Source organism: Mchenga conophoros, linkage group LG17 (assembly GCF_057382185.1).
Source record: "Mchenga conophoros isolate Kocher_MC1m ecotype Shallow Benthic linkage group LG17, M_conophoros_male_GT1.1, whole genome shotgun sequence".
In the NCBI taxonomy this organism is placed as follows: Eukaryota; Metazoa; Chordata; class Actinopteri; order Cichliformes; family Cichlidae; genus Mchenga; species Mchenga conophoros.
Window position 1 is genome coordinate 9,068,188 of NC_140542.1, and position 22,589 is coordinate 9,090,776.

Genomic DNA, 22,589 nt, shown 5'->3' on the forward strand with positions numbered 1-22,589 from the left:
AGTGTGTACCTGGACGCCCGTACCTGGACGCCCATCCCCAGACACAAAGAACCACCAACGCACCGATGTCTGAGGGAGTCCGCCACTGGCAGGGGAAGTGGTGGTGGTGGGGGGAGATAGGCCTCCAAACCTTGGAGGGCCTGAGATGTCCCCAGAGAGGTGGTGTCTGACACCCAACCTGACATATAGACACAGACATACAGGCACACACAGATACAAACATCCATTCCCACCCTCATGCTCTCATATGCACTTACTCCACACTCAACCAACGTGGAGACAGGCATAAAGAGACGTTGTACACACGATCACACTCCCCAAGCGTACTCTACAAACCGGGTCTAGGTGCCCTTGCCCCTGGAGGGGGGAACTGCACCCAGACCCAGGTGGTGTTACCCTTTTCCCTGCGGTGGGGAGAGGCAGACCGCCCTGACTCCGCAGCAGCAGGGAGGCCCCACACTCCAGACCGCAGTCGGACGGCCAACTCCTCCTCCTAGCCCCCCCCCCACTCCAGCAGGTCGCAGAGAACGGGGGTGAGAGAAGACTCCAAACCTCCCTCCACCCGCTCATTGTAGTGTTGATGCATGTGTGTTCTAAGGTGCATTTAAAACCCAGGAGGGCATGGAGCTACCTGCCAGAGAGCAGCAGGTAAGCGCATGGTCCCTCCTGCTAGCCCTCAATGTCTACGTGTATTTAAAATTGAGAGGTGGGGAACGACGCCAGGGGTGGGGTGTACACCCTGATGGTAACTTGGATTCCGTGTATTGTGCCCACCCCCAAGATCCTATATGTATGTGTAATGAGAGTGTGAGTAATGTGAATGTCTAAGTTGTGGGATAAAATTGAGGCAGAGGCAGCCAGAAGGGGACAGGGGGGGGTAGCCTCCTCTGCACCCTGGTGACATACCCCTACTCCAAGGTCCTGCATGTGTGGGTGGTTGTGGTGGAGCGGGAAGAGGGAGGCAGCTGGAGATGGGGAGGGAAGGAAGGGAGGGGCAAGTGACCCCTCCCTGGGGCCAGCTCCCCCGCTGACCCCAGTAGGCACCCCCATACTCCGCGACCCGCCAGGGGAAGGGGGCCCAGGCCCATCCAGACCGGGGCACAGTGCAGCAGCGCCTCCCAGCCCACACCCATTTTCCCACCTTGGCTCAGGCGATTAGAGGATCATCAGGAGGTCCTTTTGTCCCTCTTTGGGGGGATACTCCCACTAGGTTTAAATCTGGGACTCTCCACCATTTGACCTTAGAACTGAAGAAGCTTCTCGGATGAGAGGTGAAACGTCTTCAAGAAACTTAAAGAAGTCCAGACGCTTTTCTTTACAAGCTCCTTTGACCAGTATTTGTACCACATCATTGTAAGCTGTGCCAGACTTCAATAAATGCAATCTGAAGAGCAACCTTTATTTACATTTTTAAAAGCACAAAGTTTACCTTTAATACCATAACCTACTAAATCGAAAACAACAAAGCAAAAAACCCTGCTCACCAAGATTCTGGACATGCTTTTCATAAGGTTTAGGAAAGTGTTTGAGGGGAATTTTTGACCATTCTTTGCAGAAGCTCATTTGTGAGGTCAGATACTGATGTTGGATGAGAAGGCCTGGCTCACAAGTCTTTGCTCTAATTCATCCCAAAGGTGTTCTATCAGTTTGAGGTCAGCGAAGGCCAGTAAACCTCCTCCACACCAAACTCGCTCATCCACATCTTTATGGACCTTGCTTTGTGCTCTGATGCAGTCATGCTGCAACAGGAACTGAACATCCCAACAAAGTTTGGAGTATGAAATTGTCCAAAATGTCTTGGTAAACTGAGCCATTAAGACCTCCTTTGACTGGAACCTCCTGAAGAAAAGAAAAAAAAAAAAAACACCATAATCTCTCTTCCACCAAACTTTACATTTGGCACCATGCAGTCAGACTAACTGGCAACTGCCAAACCCAGACTCGTTCATCAGATTGTGAGACGGAGAACCTGATGTAAGGCTTGGATGTAGCTGCTCAGCCACGAAAACGCATTACATGAAGCTCTCTATGCGCTTTTCACTAGGCAAGTTTTGGCCATATAGTGTATATACACATGCAAACTAGTGTGAAGTTTCTGTACTGTAAACCAGCTTGTAAATGAGCTGATCGATCAGAGTTAGGAAATGGACTGTGCACAACTGAAAGTGACTGAGGAAAATCTCCTGTAATTATAATTGTGTTCAATTAGCCTTAACATGATTACCAAAGGGACTAGGTGCTCTGCAATTGGAGCAAAAGAAGATGCACAGGTATGAGTGCGTTCAAATTAAACTCCCCTAAGTGTTTCACTCAGCTGACATTGATCTTTAGTGAGTGAGCACAAGTAACACATGTACTGCGGCACTTTGGGAGCACAGAAGATAAGGTAATGCTCTGGAGAAAGCTGTAGGGTATTGAGAGTGTTGTGGAGCGTGATATTAGGGCCAACGTTTACCATCGAGAGACCGACGCCGTAACTGTTTGCAAGCATCACCAGTCCAGCAGTTATGACAGACAGGATCTCTCAGCTGGAACAAGACATAGAAAAGAATAGCAAAGACTTAGAGTTGCTGTCCAAACAGACACCTTTTTATGATCATTATTATGAATTATGCTCAAATGAAACTACCTGATACAAGTCTTTTGTTACAGCACTGTCAACATCCAGTTTTCAACAAAGGAAAGCAAACTGCATCAACATTGTTATTCCAAATTGACAGAGATCATACTGCAACAGTGTCTTGCCATTATGCAACTAATGCACCTATTGTCAGTCCTTCATTATCACCACGAGTGTTTGTTCTAATCAGGACTCATTGTCACTGGTAACACACTCTGGAGATTAGAGTACCAGTTTAATGAACGCCTCAAATCAAGTTTCTTCTTTCTCTTTTTGGACATAAAGCAGTATGCAGAATCCTTACTTCTCCTCACCTATCCTTTAATAAACTCACTATTAAAGGAGTTATCCAAAATGAATGTAGACACATTTAGCAGTGCTTTGTCAGCCCCATCAGCCCTGTGTGGGCAAAGCTTCAAAAACATGCAATTTAAGAATTCAAAAAGTTGACAAAATCACCCTGCAGGTCCATGTTTTTTTACACTGGACACCATACTGTAACCAGCACTTAAAGCTGAGAGCAGCAATGAGCCAAAAATATTAATATAGCTCACACAACTGAACGACAATAATAACAGTAATAGGATCCAATCAGCAACACTGAAAATGCTCCTAACAACTACAGAGAGGACAGCTGGCTCAAGCTTTGATCAAAAGGCTGTCACTCCGGGCCTGACACTTCACACCTTCATCCCCTTTTTAAAAAAAAATCAAAATAAGACGTCAGATGTGAGCTGAATATCATCTGGAAATGAAACCACAGGCTACGTGTCAAAATAGTGAGGTGTGGGATGTTGGAGGGGGCAATGGGAATTGTTCAAACTACATAACAACTCATACCTGCGAGCTCAACAACAGGATGTGCATTAAGACAGTCAAGATGAGCCTACACTCCTAGTCTCTATCAGTACTACAGAACTCCGGAGGGACTAGAAACCATATATCATCAGAGATGGCGGGAAAAAGACAATACTGGTCTTAACAAAAAGCAAGCTTTTATTTAGGGCCGAAAACTCACGGAAAAAAACAACAACAAAGTAACTGAGGGAAAACCTGAACATAGACTAGGAAACTATGACTCTTACTGAGAAAATAGACTATGACTAAACAACATACAAACCATGACTTAATATGGCTGGGAAACTGTGACAAGGGGTAGGGGAGATAACACAGACGACACAACACTAAACACAGCAAGACTGAGGACTAAATACACACATGAGGTGATCAGGGGAAGTGGAGACACATGAGGACACAGCTGACTAGCATGAAACATAATGACAGCACAGGGGAGAGTAAAACTAAATGCAGTGAACAAAGAACACCAGACTCTTTCAAAATAAAACAGGAAACACAGAGACATAGACATGAAGATAAATCATGACATGAACTTAACATAACCACACAGACATGAAACATGACAGGTAGATGCACGAATCAGGGAGACTGAGTACAGGGGGAGATGACAGAAACAACTAAGAAATAAAGGACCTCTGGATGTCTGGAGTTTTGATCTCCTCCATACCTGCTTCATACCCTGGAGGACAGGGCTATGGCTCCCCACACTCCCTAGCAGATCGTTACATGGAGAAACCTTTGGAATACAAGCATGCTGATCCACACAGGTATGCACACAGGTGTACACACGGGTATTCACAGACGCGGACTACACCTTTCTTGGCTGCTGCCTCAAAGCACATTGTGCGCTGTCTATCTTGCGTGCTGCACAATATCGTTTATTACTTAGTATCTACTGATATCTACTGCTAGCTAGTTTATTGTGATGGTGCTGTTTTTTTTATTATGTTGCTCTTTGTTGTTTGCTTTCTCTTCTGTTTTTTTTTTCTCCATACAGGTGATCCAGGTGTTTTGTTTTTTTGTTTTTTTCTTCCCCCCTTTCTCACCGTCTCTTCTCCCCTTTGGTTTTCTTTCTCTCCCTCTCTTTCTTTCATTCTTTCTCCCTGTCCTATCCCCCAGTCATGTCTGTCCCGTTTGTAGCAACTGAAAATAAAATAAATTCATAATTATAATAAAGGTCAATCAAATGGACCAATATGGCAAGGCCATGATGATCCACTTGGTAAAATAAATCCGCTTGGCATCTTTCTTGGCCTTAAGACAACAATTCTGATGGCTAAAGATCCAAATGGGACACAAAAAAAAAAAAGAAAAAAAAAAGAAATAAAGGACTAAATAGCCACCTAGAAATTAACTAGATCAAAAACGGATACAAAATACATAAAACTCAAACACTGGGTCACACGACCCAGCCCATGACAGTTAGTCTCTCATCCAAGATAAGTCTTGCCAGTGTTTAAGCCAGGAGCCATGTTTTTTATTAAATATTCACTAGCTATAGACTGTATGACAGGAACACAGCTGTCATTGATCATCAAATGATATGCATCTGTTAGCTTTAACCTCAGTGGCAAATATTTCCTGGAAATGGATCACAGATCTATGAACATCCATTTAAGAACATTTAAGGCTGTTAAAAAAATGAAAGTTGTATTAGCATCTGGGATGTGGCCTCATGTCTGACGGATGTCCGTATTAGTGTCGCTGTGATGTCTTCCCTGGACTTTTCCCTTTTTGTCAGTACCCAAAAACAAACACACAAAGAATAACAGTATGACCCATGTGGCTCATACCTGACACCAAAGGCCAGTACAAATACGCTCAGCAACAGACAGTCAACAACAGACAGTGCAGATATACATGAATGGTAATAAAGAAAATCATGTTTTAATATTTAAAAATCACCTTCTGATGCTTTGAGTGTCACAACAAATGAGTCACTGACTAAAAACTGTTGTATTTAAAAACACATACTTTTCTCATAGCAAGAATATGATTTTGTGGTTGGTAATAGAGCCTCTGGCTGGACCGCTACTGGATGTTAGTCGCATCTAATGTTATTTATTTCCCTGTAACTCTGGGTGATAACATTACTGGTTGCTTTTAATGTATTAAACATAGCCCCGGGCTACATTTCCCTAAAACAAGGTTTCCTCCTCAGAAATTTGATTCACTCGCCTTCCCTCCTGTCTTTTCTCACTCTTCCATCTGAGCTATTTCCTCCACCCAGCACGTGTCTTTCATCTTAGTCGATTGCCACGCTGACAGATGAAGGGCTGATCTACCAAACAGACCTACTGAGTGAAGGAGTATAAATATACCTGAAGTAGATCTGCACTTGACCATTCGTGGGTCAAATGTTTCAGATTTCCTTAAACATCACATTGAAGCTACTCTCCCATCTGAAGCAAGGAAGATCTTTCATAGATCATATTAGGTTTTTTCCTCTTTCCTCTGTGTTGATTTTACAGTGTCAGCTCTAACTCCTGCCATTATTTTCACTGACACGCAACCCATGTTTTTATGTCCCCAGCGTCATGCCTTTATGGTGTATCGGATGACATATGAAACAAATTTAATGGAACCGCAGATGATGAAACACTATCCAACAGCATGTGAGAGGAAGGACAGAGGGCTTTTTAGGGCTCGACACAGAGCACCTACCTGTCATATCTGTTACAGTGATTCTTCCTCAGCGCAGTGCTGAATCAAGAGCTCACATTTACGCTGAATGTAAAGCAGGCGGCCAGATAAAGCACCTCCCTTCCCGCAACACTTCCCCTATGGCCACAAAATGTCAAACTACCATGTGCTAATTTAGCTCTTTTATGGGCACGCTGGAACTCTCGGGTGTAGATGCATTTCTAAAGCAGCCACTGAGGAGTGAATGGACTACTTGCACTAACACTTCCGCGTTCTATGTAGTCCTGCCCCAGTGCTTCCGGTGCGGTTAAACCATGGCGACGTTCTACACTCGCTGCCTACAAGAGCTCCCAAAATTGAACATCACTGATGTTCATCGGATTTGCAGAGTGACGACTACCCCCGCCAGCAAATTAGATAAAGGATCTAAGTTATATGCTGCATCATATATACACAACTACGAAGGTAAGAAAACGTAAATTAACCGACAAAGAAACGCTAGCTAACGTCAAATGCAAACACTACGTTACTCCGCTATGTCCTTCATTTGATGTCAGTTCTCTACATTACATGTTTTCTTAAACGGTGTTTTATGTCGTCCTAAACTATAGTTGAGGTTTTCTTAACTAATGTCACTTTTGTAGTTAGACACTGTTATAATGGCGTTAGGTAGTTGGCTAACTATGGAGGTAGTTAACTACCTAATGCTACTCTTGCTAAGTGTAAAATATATATGTTTAAGACATGCTGAAATGAGTAATACAGAAATAATGCTAATGGTACTTGTATCTTTATTCAGTGTCCAATAAAGACAGGTTGTCAGGGGAGGTCGGTGTGAGAGCCCTGTGCTACAGGTCAATGAGGAAGAGTGAGGCACCACACAGACTAAGTGTAGGCAGGAAGCTGTGTAAAGTTGTTAATCCCCGTTCAGTGGGGTTCAGTTCATTTAAGCATTAGTTAAGTTCATTCCTAAAGGCCCATCAACTTGAATGTTTTCCTTGTCTCCCTGCTTTATCACTCCTAATTTGACTAGTCAGATAGTTAAATCAACGTGTGTTTGGGTGATCAGAAACATTTGACAACAAGTTAATACTGCAAATATACACAATCTAAGTTATTACAGTTATCAAGCATGGTTAAGTTGTTTTAATAGGGAGAGAGGGAAACACTAAGCATTCAGGAGGGTGCGTAACCATAACACTGAACTATGTTCCTGTTCGGCTCTTCCATGAAGATGTTACATTTTTAATTTTCGTTCTTTCTTCTTAGATTAAGCTTCTGGATTCATCGCCGGTGATACTGACACATAGCCAGTGCTCCTGTGTGGCAGGCGCTGTTATGTGCAATCACACAGTGGCACTGCTCTTCCAAACAGCACACTACTCACAACTCAGAGTGCCGGTTGTCCCCCCTGTGCATAGCTGCACGGAATCTGAACAGCAATGGCACAAGCCACGGACAGTGGTAATTTAATTGAGGTTAAAGTTTTTGAATTAGTCCATGTTTACATATGAACAGCAACACCATCCATAGTAAATGTGTCTTCTGTTAGGGTGTGAGGCCAGGACCCATCAACTCCATGATCTTCACTAAGCCGGTACCAAATAGGATGGCCCAGACTGGAGTACGGTAATTAGATTTGTAAAATTTGGTTTCATGTGTTACAAATGTATGTTGCTATTTTTTTCATACATACATGTGTCAGAATAGGTATTAATTTACATACATTACACTTTCTGAAGACGGCTAACTCAGTCATGTACATATACATCCCAGTCTCTAACTTATGCACCACTGTTTTACACCTTTTAGTTTAGTTGTTGTTCAGTATAACAACCTTCTTCCTTACATTATTGTCATTGATGTTTTCTTTAGGAGTGGCTTCTACAGAGGCATGGTGGGTCCGTTACCAGATCCCTGCTTGTTCAGAATAACGGAGGCATATGCAAAATTTAATATTGAGGACAGGCCACTTGTGACCACAATGAACATGAGACCTGACAAGCCCCTTGTGGAAAGTGCCTTTGGGCTGGTGCAGGAGGGCAGTGTTCTGTCATATCAGCAGCCGGTTTTGACAACCCGGTACATCACACTACACCGCGATGCACCACCAACACTGCACTTGCCTCTGGAGGGGTATGACATCTTGCCATCAGATTGTGTGTTTGTGTGCTCAGAAGAAGAGCTTCTGCATCTGAAAAGCTTGTCTGTAACTCTGGAAATGGCTCACAAAATAGAGGAAGCTACACGTGAGCAAAGCTCTTCGTCTGAGTGGCATCAGCTCCGCAGGCCCAGAGTGACTGCCTCTAGGTTTCGGGAGGTGTGTCACGTCAGAGGCCAGAGCTCGGCCGAGTCACTAGCAGAGCGTATATTGAAGGGAACAAGGCAGACAGCAGACATGAGGAGAGGAACTGAGATGGAGCCTGCAATAGCAGCAGAGTATAGTAGGCTAATGAATGTTAACTACTCACCCTGTGGTCTGGTCATTCACCCCATTGCCCCCTGGCTTGCTGCATCTCCTGATGGTGTTGTTTTTGACCCCAATGAATACCCCCAGTTTGGCTTCGTCGAATTCAAATGTCCCAATGTACAAAACTTTATTGACTGCAAATATGTGCAGATGGAATGTGGTACCCCTAAACTAAAAAAGAGCCACGCATATTACTGGCAAGTGCAAGGACAACTGCTCATCAGTGGGATGCAGTGGTGTGACTTTGTTGTGTGGGCACAAGAGGACTACCTAGTGCAAAGAATATACATGGATACAGATGTGCACAATGCAATCAGAGAAAAGGCAGACTATTTCTTTTTTTACATATATATGCCAAGATACCTGTGTTTGAAAAAAATGAACAGTGAAAACATAGCAAAAAGAAAAACAGATCCTTCAGGCTGGCTGGAACAAAATAACTGATGTTTTATTTTCAATATATTTCATGAATTATTTTGTTGTTACATGTTACCTTTATGTGACATCAATAAACTGTTATTTAAGCAATGGCATCAATTTAATTTTTAAAAACACACATTAAAACGTTGAATTTGTGCAGAACTTATTTCCATGGTAAGTATTTAAAACTCCATGCCTAGCATACTGATATACATTTAGACAATAACACAACTGAACTGTAGAAAATGACAAATGGTATTTTTGATGTTCCAAAAGCTCAATGTCACTTATGATTTTAAAACGATTTAGTGATTTACTTTATAATTTTGATAAACAGTTTTGTTGAATCTGAATAGTAATATAGTAGTATAATTAAACAGTATTATTAACATTAAACATTTGCAATGAATTTGAATTATCAATAACTGAAACTCAACTATCAGCACTCAAGTACCAGTTCTGTAATCAAGTATTGTCAGCTGAGAAGGAAGAAATGCAACTGTAGTGGCCTCAGCTGCAGGTCATTTTCCATAAGTTACTGGCACTGGTGTCTTGGGAAAAATCCATCTTGTCTCACTTAACCCATTTTTTAACTAATGCTGTGTTCTGGTAATTTGACAGCATGCCACTGCAAACAGTTGGTTGATATTATAAACATGTGACATGGTAATGATGCTATCAAAAAGTTTGTTCTGTTTGATCCTCCTAATGACTCGCTCCACATGTACCCTGAGTCTGGCTATGGCCTGCGTCTCCTTAACCTGGTATGCTGGCATCTGCTTCTGCTTAGATAGAAAAGGTGGGCAGTACACTTTGCATTTACAACAATCAGTGATTAGGAAGCCCTTATCTACCATCACTGCCATGTCTTCAGTCAACTTCTCAGCAATGCCTGATTGTTTGAATAGTTCCTTGTCACTAACCGAACCAGCATACAGATTAGAGATGAATGTCACTGGACCATGTGGAGCTATGCCAACCAGGGCTTTCATCGTACAGTGGGATTTGTACGAAGAGTACATTTCACTTTGGAGAAGTGGTGAGGATGGTGTCTGACACCTCAGCTCTGTACAGTCAAGGATCATCTGGGTGTCTGAGAAATCTTTGAATTCCTCAGGGAGGTAAGCTTGCACTTCTTCACGTGTAAGCCAGATGCACTGAGACCCCAGTGCAGTGGCAAGAAAATTTGTCCATGTTGCAATAATGCGGCTCACTGTGGACTGGTGTATGTTAAATCGGTGTGCCAGGTCCCTCTCCTTCAAACCAACTGACAGGAAAACCAGGAAAAGAAAAAACTCGTCAATTGGCTGTAGCAGCTGCCTCTGGAAGGTGAAAACAAAAGGGAAAATGTTACTCCTTAAGCTATGAACTAGTAAAATTATTCTTTTCTTGGCTAAATGTTTTGTAATGGTTAGGCATACCATACTGTACCATGGGGTAAACAATGAGGTGCTGTAGTGCACAGGTGTATGTATGTAAAGGATACTGAGTCTAGCATACATACACCTGTGTATGTATGCTACTGTACATAATGTAATGTTATTGTACATAAATACAATAACATTACACCTCTAGTTCTAACTACCAACAAACCCATAACCTACTGTTGATGTGCGTGCAGGTGTCAACACTTCTTCGTTCCGATTGGCAGCTGACTTGGCTCTTGAAACCCGGATCATTTTATAGATGCAAGGCTCAATCAAAACCCAGAATGCCATCAAATGATCATAGCTTGGAAATCTATTCACGAGAGAGACATACATCGTGTCAATCATTAATTAACATTACACACTGACATAAAAATAATGTAAACTGTGACAAATATGCTAATGGTATGCTGTATAAAATAGTCTGATTAAGAGTATTTGGTGTTGTATTTTACCTGTAGCATTAGGATATTGTTTAAATACTAAAGCATCTACATAAAACATACAATCAGCAGAGAAAAAGTAAATATCTATTTTGTTTTCATTAAGACTGGAAAAACTTTCGAAATTTAACTGATGGTGACCTTGGTATATTTTAAACAGGTAGCTTGAATAGAACTTAGATGTACCTGGTATAGAATCGGATGTCAGTGTCGGAGCCAGCAAAACGCTGTAACCCAAATTCTCGCTGGACACGTAACTCCTGTATTTCCTTCCTCAGAGTCTCCACGTCTTTGGACAGGTCTTCTGCAGCTGATGCAGATATGTCCAATGCAGACGGCTCAGGGACTGAGCAGTAGTCATGATCTCTTGTAAGACTGTGCTCTTCTTGATCGTCAGGAGGAACTCGTTCAGGGCGTCGCTCCGTTCTCTCCCAAACACTACGCCGCGGTGGTTCAACTTTATAGCCATTCCACTCAAAAAGTGTTGGTACAGCACCTTTAATAAGCCTCCTTCGACCATCGAGGGTTGTTGGCTCTATGAGTTGATCACTGGCAAAGTGTCTGCAGCAGACCCTGGTGTGAGAGGTAATCGTGAAATGATCCCGGCGTATGTTCACCAGCCATTGTCTTCTCAAGTCGGAATGGGTCGGAAAGGCATGAAAACTTAGTATGCCGTTAAATTTGGCTGAAGCTGAACAAAGTGGGACACAGCAATGCTCGGAGTATTTCTTCTCCTGTTTTTGAAAATGTTCTGTTTTAAATACTTTCCTTTTTATACTCATTCTGAAGCGACATTAGCATAACTACCGATAGATAAGCAAACGTACCGGAAACGCACAAGCGGTACTATTTGGAAACGGAAATACGTCACATGCCCTAGTGCAAGTAGTCTATTACTTTGCTGTAATGAGATCCCCCCTCAATAACATGAAATCTGCATGTTTAGTCACTGAACTGTTCGAAGTGCCTGTAGCTGATATTTTCCAGGCAAAAAAATAGAAAGAAAAGGAAAGAAATTAGATAAAATGACTGTTTCTTCTGACACAGTAGAAAGGTGACGCATTTGTCCATCAGTGAGCCCAGGACAACATGTCTACAGGGAGTGCAGAATTATTAGGCAAATGAGTATTTTGTCCACATCATCCTCTCCATGCATGTTGTCTTACTCCAAGCTGTATAGGCTCGAAAGCCTACTACCAATTAAGCATATTAGGTGATGTGCAACTCTGTAATGAGAAGGGGTGTGGTCTAATGACATCAACACCCTATATCAGGTGTGCATAATTATTAGGCAACATCCTTTCCTTTGGCAAAATGGGTCAAAAGAAGGACTTGAGAGGCTCAGAAAAGTCAAAAACAGTGAGATATCTTGCAGAGGGATGCAGCAGTCTCAAAATTGCAAAGCTTCTGAAGCGTGATCATCGAACAATCAAGCGTTTCATTCAAAATAGTCAATAGGGTCGCAAGAAGCGTGTGGAAAAACCAAGGCGCAAAATAACTGCCCATGAACTGAGAAAAGTCAAGCGTGCAGCTGCCAAGATGCCATTTGCCACTAGTTTGGCCATATTTCAGAGCTGCAACATCACTGGAGTGCCCAAAAGCACAAGGTGTGCAATACTCAGAGACATGGCCAAGGTAAGAAAGGCTGAAAGACGACCACCACTGAACAAGACACACAAGCTGAAACGTCAAGACTGGGCCAAGAAATATCTCAAGACTGGTTTTTCTAAGGTTTTATGGACTGATGAAATGAGAGTGAGTCTTGATGGGCCAGATGGATGGGCCCGTGGCTGGATTGGTAAAGGGCAGAGAGCTCCAGTCCGACTCAGACGCCAGCAAGGTGGAGGTGGAGTACTGGTTTGGGCTGGTATCATCAAAGATGAGCTTGTGGGGCCTTTTCGGGTTGAGGATGGAGTCAAGCTCAACTCCCAGTCCTACTTAGATTAGATTAGATTAGATTAGATAGAACTTTATTAATCCCTCGGGTGGGTTCCTCTGGGAAATTCGATTTCCAAAAAGCACAGCACCGACAGAAGTTCCAGAGTTACAGAATATTATATATATATATACACACACACACACACACACACACACACACACACACACACACACATATAAATACAGAGACAATATAAATAAAATATACGAAGGGGATAAATAGAATAAATAGGAATAAAAAATAAAAATACAAGTGAATGAATTGCACATTTCGAGTATTGAGGTCTATTGCACTGTTGACTATTTACAAAAGTATTGCACAAAAGGTATTGCACAGTGGGGTGAAGAGGCACTACAGCTTAGTTGTTCCCCCCTCCTTTGTCCTCCTGTTTCCCCTCCCTCTCCCCTCCAGGGAGGAGTTAAACAGTTTGATGGCGTGTGGGACAAAGGAGTTTTTAAGTCTGTTAGTTCTTGTCTTGGGGAGAAGCAACCTGTCACTGAACAGACTCTTCTGGTTGTTAATGGCCGTGTGCAGAGGATGCCTGGCATTGTCCATAATGTCCATCAGTTGCTTTAGTGTCCTTTTCTCTGCCACTGTCACCAGAGTGTCCAGCTTCATGCCGACCACAGAGCTAGCCCTCCTGATCAGTTTTTCCAGCCTGGATGCTGGAAAAACTGCCAGTTTCTGGAAGACACCTTCTTCAAGCAGTGGTACAGGAAGAAGTCTGCATCCTTCAAGAAAAACATGATTTTCATGCAGGACAATGCTCCATCACACGCGTCCAAGTACTCCACAGCGTGGCTGGCAAGAAAGGGTATAAAAGAAGAAAAACTAATGACATGGCCACCTTGTTCACCTGATCTGAACCCCATTGAGAACCTGTGGTCCATCATCAAATGTGAGATTTACAAGGAGGGAAAACAGTACACCTCTCTGAACAGTGTCTGGGAGGCTGTGGTTGCTGCTGCACGCAATGTTGATGGTGAACAGATCAAAACACTGACAGAATCCATGGATGGCAGGCTTTTGAGTGTCCTTGCAAAGAAAGGTGGCTATATTGGTCGCTGATTTGTTTTTGAATGTCAGAAATGTATATTTGTGAATGTGGAGATGTTATATTGGTTTCACTGGTAAAAATAAATAATTGAAATGGGTATATATTTGTTTTTTGTTAAGTTGCCTAATAATTATGCACAGTAATAGTCACCTGCACACACAGATATCCCCCTAAAATAGCTAAAACTGAAAACAAACTAAAAACTACTTCCAAAAACATTCAGCTTTGATATTAATGAGTTTTTTGGGTTTATTGAGAACATGGTTGTTGTTCAATAATAAAATTATTCCTCAAAAATACAACTTGCCTAATAATTCTGCACTCCCTGTATGTAAAAAACAAAACAAAAACGATTTTCAATTTTTTTGTAGTTTATTGCACTTTTTTGCAATTAATGTAGTTACTATGGACTTAATGCATACATATTATTAAAATATGGGCTATAACAGTTGTATTGATGTATAGCAACTTGAAATGCTCTCACAAATGGCACTACAACATGTAAAAAAATAATATAAGCTCTGGCGGACTTGGTTCTATGGTAGGTCTTAAAGGGTTAAATAAATATCGTCAAATAATCGAGATCTCAATTTCAGTGAAAATAATCATGATTATCGTTTTTGCCATAATCGAGCAGCCCTACCAGCCAGAGTGGATTCTGGAGTCTTCCCACGCTCCTGTTAGTGATCCTCCATCTGGATGGATGATAACAACCTTCTGAACAATCTAGCAGGTGGAGATGGCCCATATCTATGGGACTGATTTCTGCTTATAACGCCTGATGGACTGAACACATCCGAAGCGGGTGAATAAAGTCACCTACTCACTAGCTGTGCCATTACCCAGCATACACCTCTCCCTCCATAAATGCAATAAACGATACAAAAGTAATAGCCTATAATTAATTTATCTGCTGTTTCTCAGGTAGTTTCTTACATGGTATAATTTATTGTGTTCTATATACGTCACTACAATGTGATTTCGGAAATGTATAAATATACGGACAACAGGCTCTTCTGCGGCAATCTCTTGTCGTCAATAAACAACGTTTAGGAAGCTCTATAGTATTCAATAAGAGGACCCTGGACGTCAATTCTCAACGCAAGGGGGGTACCCTGCGCATCGATAAGTAAAGCAGAGGGAGCCTGACCATGCGTCACACATTTGACGAGCTGGGAGTGAGAACGTGTTGTTCAAGCAGGTGGCTCCGAAGGGGTTGCTAAGCAACAGTGTAGTTGATTTTTTTTTCCTTTTTTTTGTGTCCCGTTTGGATCTTTAGCCATCAGAATTGTTGTCTTAAGGCCAAGAAAGATGCCAAGCGGATTTATTTTACCAAGTGGATCATCATGGCCTTGCCATATTGGTCCATTTGATTGACCTTTATTATAATTATGAATTTATTTTATTTTCAGTTGCTACAAACGGGACAGACATGACTGGGGGATAGGACAGGGAGAAAGAATGAAAGAAAGAGAGGGAGAGAAAGAAAACCAAAGGGGAGAAGAGACGGTGAGAAAGGGGGGAAGAAAAAAACAAAAAAACAAAACACCTGGATCACCTGTATGGAGAAAAAAAAAACAGAAGAGAAAGCAAACAACAAAGAGCAACATAATAAAAAAAAACAGCACCATCACAATAAACTAGCTAGCAGTAGATAACAGTAGATACTAAATATTAAATGATATTGTGCAGCACGCAAGATAGACAGCGCACAATGTGCTTTGAGGCAGCAGCCAAGAAAGCTGTAGTCCGCGTCTGTGAACACCCGTGTGTACACCTGTGTGGATCAGCATGCTTGTATTCCAAAGGTTTTTCCATGTAACGATCTGCTAGGGAGTGTGGGGAGCCATAGCCCCGTCCACCAGGGTATGAAGCAGCTTCCTCCTGGGAAGAGCTGAGTAGAGCCCCAAACGAGAGGTCACCCAGCAGCTACGGAACAGAGGCCAGAGGGGGTTGCAGTGGCGTGCCCGCGGGCTCTGCCGGCAGCCAGCTGTGCCAGAGAGGACCGAGCTTCAGGCCCAGAGGCCAGAGGCCTGAGGGCATCCCACCCCCCGGAAGGAGCCCAGCCGGGCCACAGGCGCCCGGCCCCGCCAATCGGCCACCAGGAGTGAGCCGGTACATACATGAGCGCCCAGCCCCAGACGACAAGGACCACCAACACACCAACGTCTGAGGGCATCAGCCACCGGTACGTACTCTGCATGAAAACAAGCGCTCACTCTTCCTGCTCAACAAATGACAAGGGCGGAGCCTTATACCACGTGATACAGAAGCTGTGCCGTGTGATGCTAATATTAGCAGGGAAAAAACAACGGAGAGCATGTCAGGGATGACGAGAAAGTGACAGGAGAAAATCCGTTCCGGTCAACCACCCAAACACCAATAACGGGAACCTTATACAGCGCTTCCCTATACACGTCGAACTCAAAGAAATTACGGAGGCTATCACTTATCACCTGAAGATATGGCTCCCATCAACACTGTGCAAAACGAGGGATTTAGGAAAATGATCAACACCCTAGACAAACGCTACACAGTGCCGTCCCGCAACTATTTTTCTATTGTTGCACTACCTGCTCTGTACATGCAGTGTCGAGTGGAGATGGAATTTCAAGCAGTACAACATTTTGCGGCAACAACAAAACGTGAGACATTTGTTGTTTTTATGTTTAGTTATTGTTTTATGTTCAGTCTCAACTGTTACGAAGTTGATGTGCAGTTAATAAGTGCAATAAATATTTATACTGGAAAAGAAAATCGTGAGAATCGTGATCTCAATTCTAAGCCAAAAAATCGTGATTCTCATTTTATGCAAAATCGTGCAGCCCTAATTCCCACCCCATATGCACAACCAAATACTCGGCACTCACCCAACGTGTAGACAGACACAAATAGACACTGCACAGACAGTCGCACTCCCCAAACATACTCTATATCCCAGGTCCAGGTACCCCCGCCCTCAGAGGGGCAAGCCGCACCTAGACCCAGGAGGTGTAACCCTTCTCTCTGGGGTGGAGGCAAGCGGGCCACCTCCTTATCTGCAGTAGCAGGGAGGCCCCGCATCCCAGACCCCAGTCTGACGGCCAGCACCTCCTCCCAGCCCCCCAGCCCTGACGGCTAACAGAACCGAGGTGAGTGAAGACCTCAAACCTCTCTACGCCCGCTCATATGTAGTGTTGCTGTGTGCTGTTGTAAAGAGCGTTGCATTTAAAACTCAGGAGAGCATGGTACTTGCTTCCTCTCAGAGAGCAGCACGGCTCCTCCCGAAAACCCTTAGTGTCTAAATGCATTTAAAATTGAGGGTAGGGCACCAGCGCCAGAGGTGGGTTGGAGTACACCGACCATCCTCTGGATGCTGTAAAACGTGCCCACCCTCAAGGCCCTATATGTGTTATGTGAGAGTGTGAATAATGTGGATATCTAGGTTGCAGAATAAAATTGAGGCACAGGCGGCCAGAAGGGGACAGAGGGGGAGTGCCTCCACTGCACCCTGGTGACAAACCTGCACCCCAAGCCCTGCGTGTGTGGGTGGGTGTTGTAGAGCTGGAATAGGGAGGCAGCTGAGGATGGGGAGGGAAGAAAGGGAGGGGCAATCGGCCCCTCCCTGGGGCCAGTTCCCCCGCTTACCCCAGTAGGCACCCCCAACTCTGGAACCCACCAGGGCAAGGGGGCCCAGGCCCATCCGGACTGGGGCCCGCAGCAGCAGCACCGCCCAGCCCCACAGAGTGCGGGGCAGCCCACCCGACACCACCCCAGAGAAAACTGCACCCACCCCATCATCCAATCATCTCCCAAACTACACAAGACAATAGACACCCAGGTTGAGTTCATTCTCCACCTCTCCTATATCTCTCCCCCCACCTGCAGAGTGAGCTCCTGTAGTGAGGAGACCACCTGCAAAGATATAACAACCTCCCCACCAGTTAGAGAGCCCCCTAATTGGGCCGATGCACCAGAGGTCCCCTGCACTGGGGCTGAGCCCCCATGCACCCACCCGCCCACTGCTCCGGCGACACAACAGCCAGGACCCAAGCCCCCAAGGCCCGGCCAGCACCCCAGACCGGGGGGCGGAGCACCCCCAGACCCCCAAGCCTCCACGCCTTTCCCGGACCCTCCCAGGGGCAGCCAGGCTACCAGGCCAGTAACCAACGTCCGCCAGCACAGATCCTCCCCCATCTCCGCTGTACGCAGCCACAAGGAAAACACCATTTAAGAGCCCCCAGAGCTCCTAACCAGGTCATGGCCACATCCCCCAGGTTAGGCCCTCTAGGGAAACGTCCCTAGGGACTCCCCAGACGCCCTAAGGCCATCCCTACCCCCATATCAACCACAATAGCGAAGGCAGGACCAAACCATGACCCCCCACCCCCACTAGGTGATGAAGCCGATCAAAGGAGCCCAAAGGGATTGATCAAATGTGATGGCAGAGGTTGTATCAAGACTAATGTGATCTATTAGATGGTTTTTATATTGGTTTTTATATTGGTTAGAATTAAGATTAAGTTTAACAGAAGTTCAACCCTGTCTTCAACAAAGCGAATCTAAATTCTCAACAAAGAGACAGATTTAAACACAATGGAAGAAACAATGGAACATGACATAGATAGAAGAGCATCTCTAAATTCTGAAACAAATTCAAACACAATAGATCCGGAAGTGCACATGGATTTTATAATCAGCTGTCTAATTAAACTGCTAACAGATATCCAGGACAGTTCTGCAGAAGGAGAAACCTCTTTGGAAAATTATGTAACCCCAAATAAATCCCCTGTTAAACTTGAAGCCTGCGGGCCACTGAAAAACCAGTGGGATGCAAAAAAAGAAGAGGATAAGGCATGGCTGAAAAGACTTATTCAAGCTTTTATTTCGCAGCTTGCGAAGATATCAGAGTACGAGCCTTCCTATTCTCTCCAAAAACATCTTTTGGATTTAGTTGGGCCTCAACTCGAGGGAAATGATTTACCTTTAGGCCTAGAAAGACAGGAACATTTTGCCAGTATTGCTAAATCAATTTGCACTAGTCTTAGCGAACGCAAACCGGGAGTTGATTTACTCGATTTAATTAATCCACAGAAACCTGGGGCTGACAAAACAGTTGCCTTAATATTCCAAAAAAAATGTTTTGGCAGCAAATTATATCCATCCGTTAGAATTGTTTCAACAGAAAGAAAAATACAGATTTTTGGTGAAAATCTGTGTGTATGAACTTGTTTTGCAGGGAACGTCATCAGTGAGGAATTACTTTTAGCTATCTCCAACCGGCTTACTGCGAAAATCTGGGATGCAATCACGTATGACTTTTATAAAATGCCCTTAGCAAAATTCAAAAACTTCAACAAGGCGATTTTCAAGGCCCTGTGTAAAAGGTCGCCTGCAAGATCTATTCTGGAAAATATGAGATTTGATCCAGGCCTCGACGAAGTTGTTAAAATTTTCATAGACGAGGCAGCCAAAAAATCCAAGGTACGTCGATTTTTCGCATTCATTTGGAAAATGCTTTGCTGCACCAGGAGACAAAGCCCCAAGGAGGAATCTAATGATGACTCTGATCCGGACCCGGAACAAAAACCAAAAACTGACAATCCCAAAACACCAGCGCACTGGAGAGACAGTGACATCTCACAGACTATTGACAGAATGGGAAAGAAACAAAACTACAGATTTTAAGTGGAAATCTGTATTATGGAACTTGTTATCCATGTTGTAAAAAAAAATCAGGCTTTGTCATCAGTCTGGAAAACATTTCAGCTATCACCAACTGGCTGTCTACTAAAGTCTGGCCAAAAATCAGGCATGTATCTCATAAAATCCCCTTAAAGAAGTTTGAAAACTTACACAAGGCGATTTTCAAATTCCTATGTCTGTCACGGTCTGGCTGGCAAACCGTGGGGATATGGGGGAAGGAGGACCCAAAAACGCATGGTTCTGCGATGCAAACAGTGCACTTTATTTACAGTGAAGGTAACAGATGCACAATAAATCCCCTTTGCTCCCTAGACTCCCATGTGTGTGTTCCCCTCCGACGTCCGTGCTCGTGCTCCCAGCAGTTTCTGCACACCCTGTGCGTGCTGCCCTTCTGGTCCCTCGTTCCACCTGCAGGACAATACAGAAGCAGCCGTTAAACACTGAACCCGCGTGCACACACGATCCGCACTTCCTAATACTACACACTGACTTGGAGTCTTAGCTTAATGATCCCGCGCTGGTGGGAGCTCCAACACTCTCCTTAGTAGCTCCCCCGACAAGCCCTGATCACCAACAATTGTGTGGCAGGAACTTCAGGTGTGGCCAGTCCTCCTGCAGCGCCACACCCATCAGGCCTGCATGTGGCTGTTCTCCATCCTCCAGCCACACATGTACACACCCTGCCTCTACATATGAGTGGAACACAGAACACAGCATAGTGCAGAAAAACACACATCCCCAAATAACAACAACAGCACTAATAATAATAATAATAGTAATAATAATACCAATAATAATAATACTAATAATAATGCATCCTGCTCACGGACCCCCGAGTCCTCCAGAGCCGGGTCCGTGACAATGTCAAAGGTGCAAAAATGCAAAAACAATTCTGCTATTGATGGTATCAAATCAGGATGTCATCAACAAAGAAATTTTTAACTTTTCCATGAAAAAGGCAGCCAAAAAATCCAAAGTACATCGATTCTTTGCATTCGCTGGCAAAATGTTTGGTTTCACCAGCAGACCAAATGTGGTTTCCCCAATGGATTCTCCACTTTGCCAAAGCCAGAGTGAGTCTGATGAGTCTAATGATGATTCTGACCTGGACCAGTCCCGTACTATTTGCCTTTTGAATGAATCTGATGCTGTCAATTCACAGGAAAAGCCAAAAAAAACAAAAAACAAAACTTAAAAAAAGATCAATCACCAGAAAGAGAAACAGTGGAACACATATGGAACAAATTGGAGAGGGACACTCTGTCAGTGTGTCATGGCAAAATACCAATCTTTCCTTTTTTAACCATACAAACCTCAGCTTCCCCAGCTTTATTTAACTCTGATTCCCTCCAAAAACCTTTTCAATTGGGCCAACTTCAGGCCCAGCAGGATTTCTCTATCAGTGAAGATTTAATGGCAGGCAGCCAAAGTTTCCATCATGTAGGGAAAACATAAAACTAATTAGAGACTTTAGATTGGCTAGTGTTAAAATCATAATGGCTCTTTAATCAATCCAGTGATTGTTGAAACCTATAGAACGGTCGCAGCAGATGGCCGCCCCAAACTGAGCCTGGTTCTGCTGAAGGTTTCTTCCTATTAAAGGGAGGTTTTCCTTCCCACTGTCGCCAAAGTGCTTGCTCAGAGGGGTTTGTCTGTTGGCTTTTCTTTTTAACACTGTAAGGTAACAAACTCACAGTAATACACTGTAAAGTTGTTATCTTACAGTAGGGATGTCGAACTCCAGGCCTCGAGGGCCGCTATCCTGCAGGTTGTCGATGTGTCCTTGAGCCAACAGAGCTGATTTAAATGGCTAAATTACCTCCTCAACAAGTTCCCCAGAGGCCTGGTAATCAACTAGTCATTTGATTCAGGTGTGTTCACCCAGGGTAATATCTAAAACCTGCAGGATACCAGCCTTCAAAGAACACAACTATGTGTGTTAATTAGCTTAGTCAGGTTGTATTCAAGTTGAGTGAAATCATGGTAGTACCAAATGATTCTCTTCTTGCAGCTGTGTATAGATAGATAGCAGGTGTGTTAAGAGCAGTGATATTTACATTATGACTAAATGTCTGTCAGAATGGTCCGCATCACACATTACTCACTTTCTCTCTCTTTGAGGATTGTTTGATCATTTAAATACTAATTGTTCCAGCAACAAAGCCGAAACTCAGACTAAACTATCCACTGTTGGGATTTAAATATATATGCTTAACCCTGATGCACCCGCCAGGGGGAGAGCGGCGGGGTCGGGGGATGCGGGTCCCCCGCGGAGGGAGGGAGGGAGGGAGGGAGGAGGTTGGGGTCGCGAGATCCCCCCCCGATGGGATGGGGATGGGATGGGATGGCGGGGTCGGGGGACCCGGGTCCCCCGCGGAGGGAGGGAGGGAGGGAGGAGGTTGGGGTCGCGAGATCCCCCCCCGATGGGATGGGGATGGGATGGGATGGGATGGCGGGCTCGGGGGATGCGGGTCCCCCGCGGAGGGAGGGAGGGAGGGAGGAGGTTGGGGTCGCGAGATCCCCCCCGATGGGATGGGATGGGGATGGGATGGGATAGGATGGGATGGGATGGGATGGCGGGCTCGGGGGATGCGGGTCCCCCGCGGAGGGAGGGAGGGAGGGAGGAGGTTGGGGTCGCGAGATCCCCCCCGATGGGATGGGATGGGATTGGAGAGAGAGAGAGAGAGAGAGAGAGAGAGAGAGATAAAGTCTTGTAAAAAGGTGGTCGAGAAACACCCCGGCGAAAGCAGAAGAAGAAGAAGAAGAAGAAGATAATGTCACGCACTAGACCGTGGGAGCCAAAGAGCACTAAGGTCGGTACAGGCGGATCGCAATCGCCAGCGGTGTCCTCCTCCTCCTCCTCCTCCCGCTCACCATCACCGTCGCCATCGCCATCGCATTTGGCGTACGCTGTGTGGTCGGCTCCGGTGGCTCCGTTGTTGCGACCGGCCACGTTTCGCTATCGAGGGCTAGGGGTCGAGGAAGACCAAGAGCAGCGGCAGCAGCAGCAGCAGCAGCAGCAGCAGC

The 22,589-nt window shown here is 44.6% G+C and overlaps 2 protein-coding genes across 2 annotated transcripts; one reads left to right on the plus strand and one right to left on the minus strand.

Annotated features, from left to right (window-relative positions):
- Positions 1-6,349: 6,349 nt before the first annotated feature.
- LOC146555050 (uncharacterized) lies at positions 6,350-9,035 on the plus strand. Its single transcript, XM_085252809.1, has 5 exons — positions 6,350-6,586; positions 6,921-7,012; positions 7,391-7,585; positions 7,674-7,750; positions 7,997-9,035. Exons 1-5 carry the CDS (start codon positions 6,436-6,438, stop codon positions 9,033-9,035), a joined length of 1,554 nt encoding a protein of 517 aa, XP_085108935.1. The 5' UTR covers positions 6,350-6,435.
- Positions 9,036-9,604: 569 nt separating this feature from the next.
- Positions 9,605-11,663, minus strand: LOC146555051 (uncharacterized). Its single transcript, XM_085252810.1, has 3 exons — positions 11,068-11,663; positions 10,616-10,751; positions 9,605-10,333 (listed from the first exon to the last, which is right to left on the minus strand). Exons 1-3 carry the CDS (start codon positions 11,661-11,663, stop codon positions 9,605-9,607), a joined length of 1,461 nt encoding a protein of 486 aa, XP_085108936.1.
- Between the last annotated feature and the right edge of the window lie 10,926 nt (positions 11,664-22,589).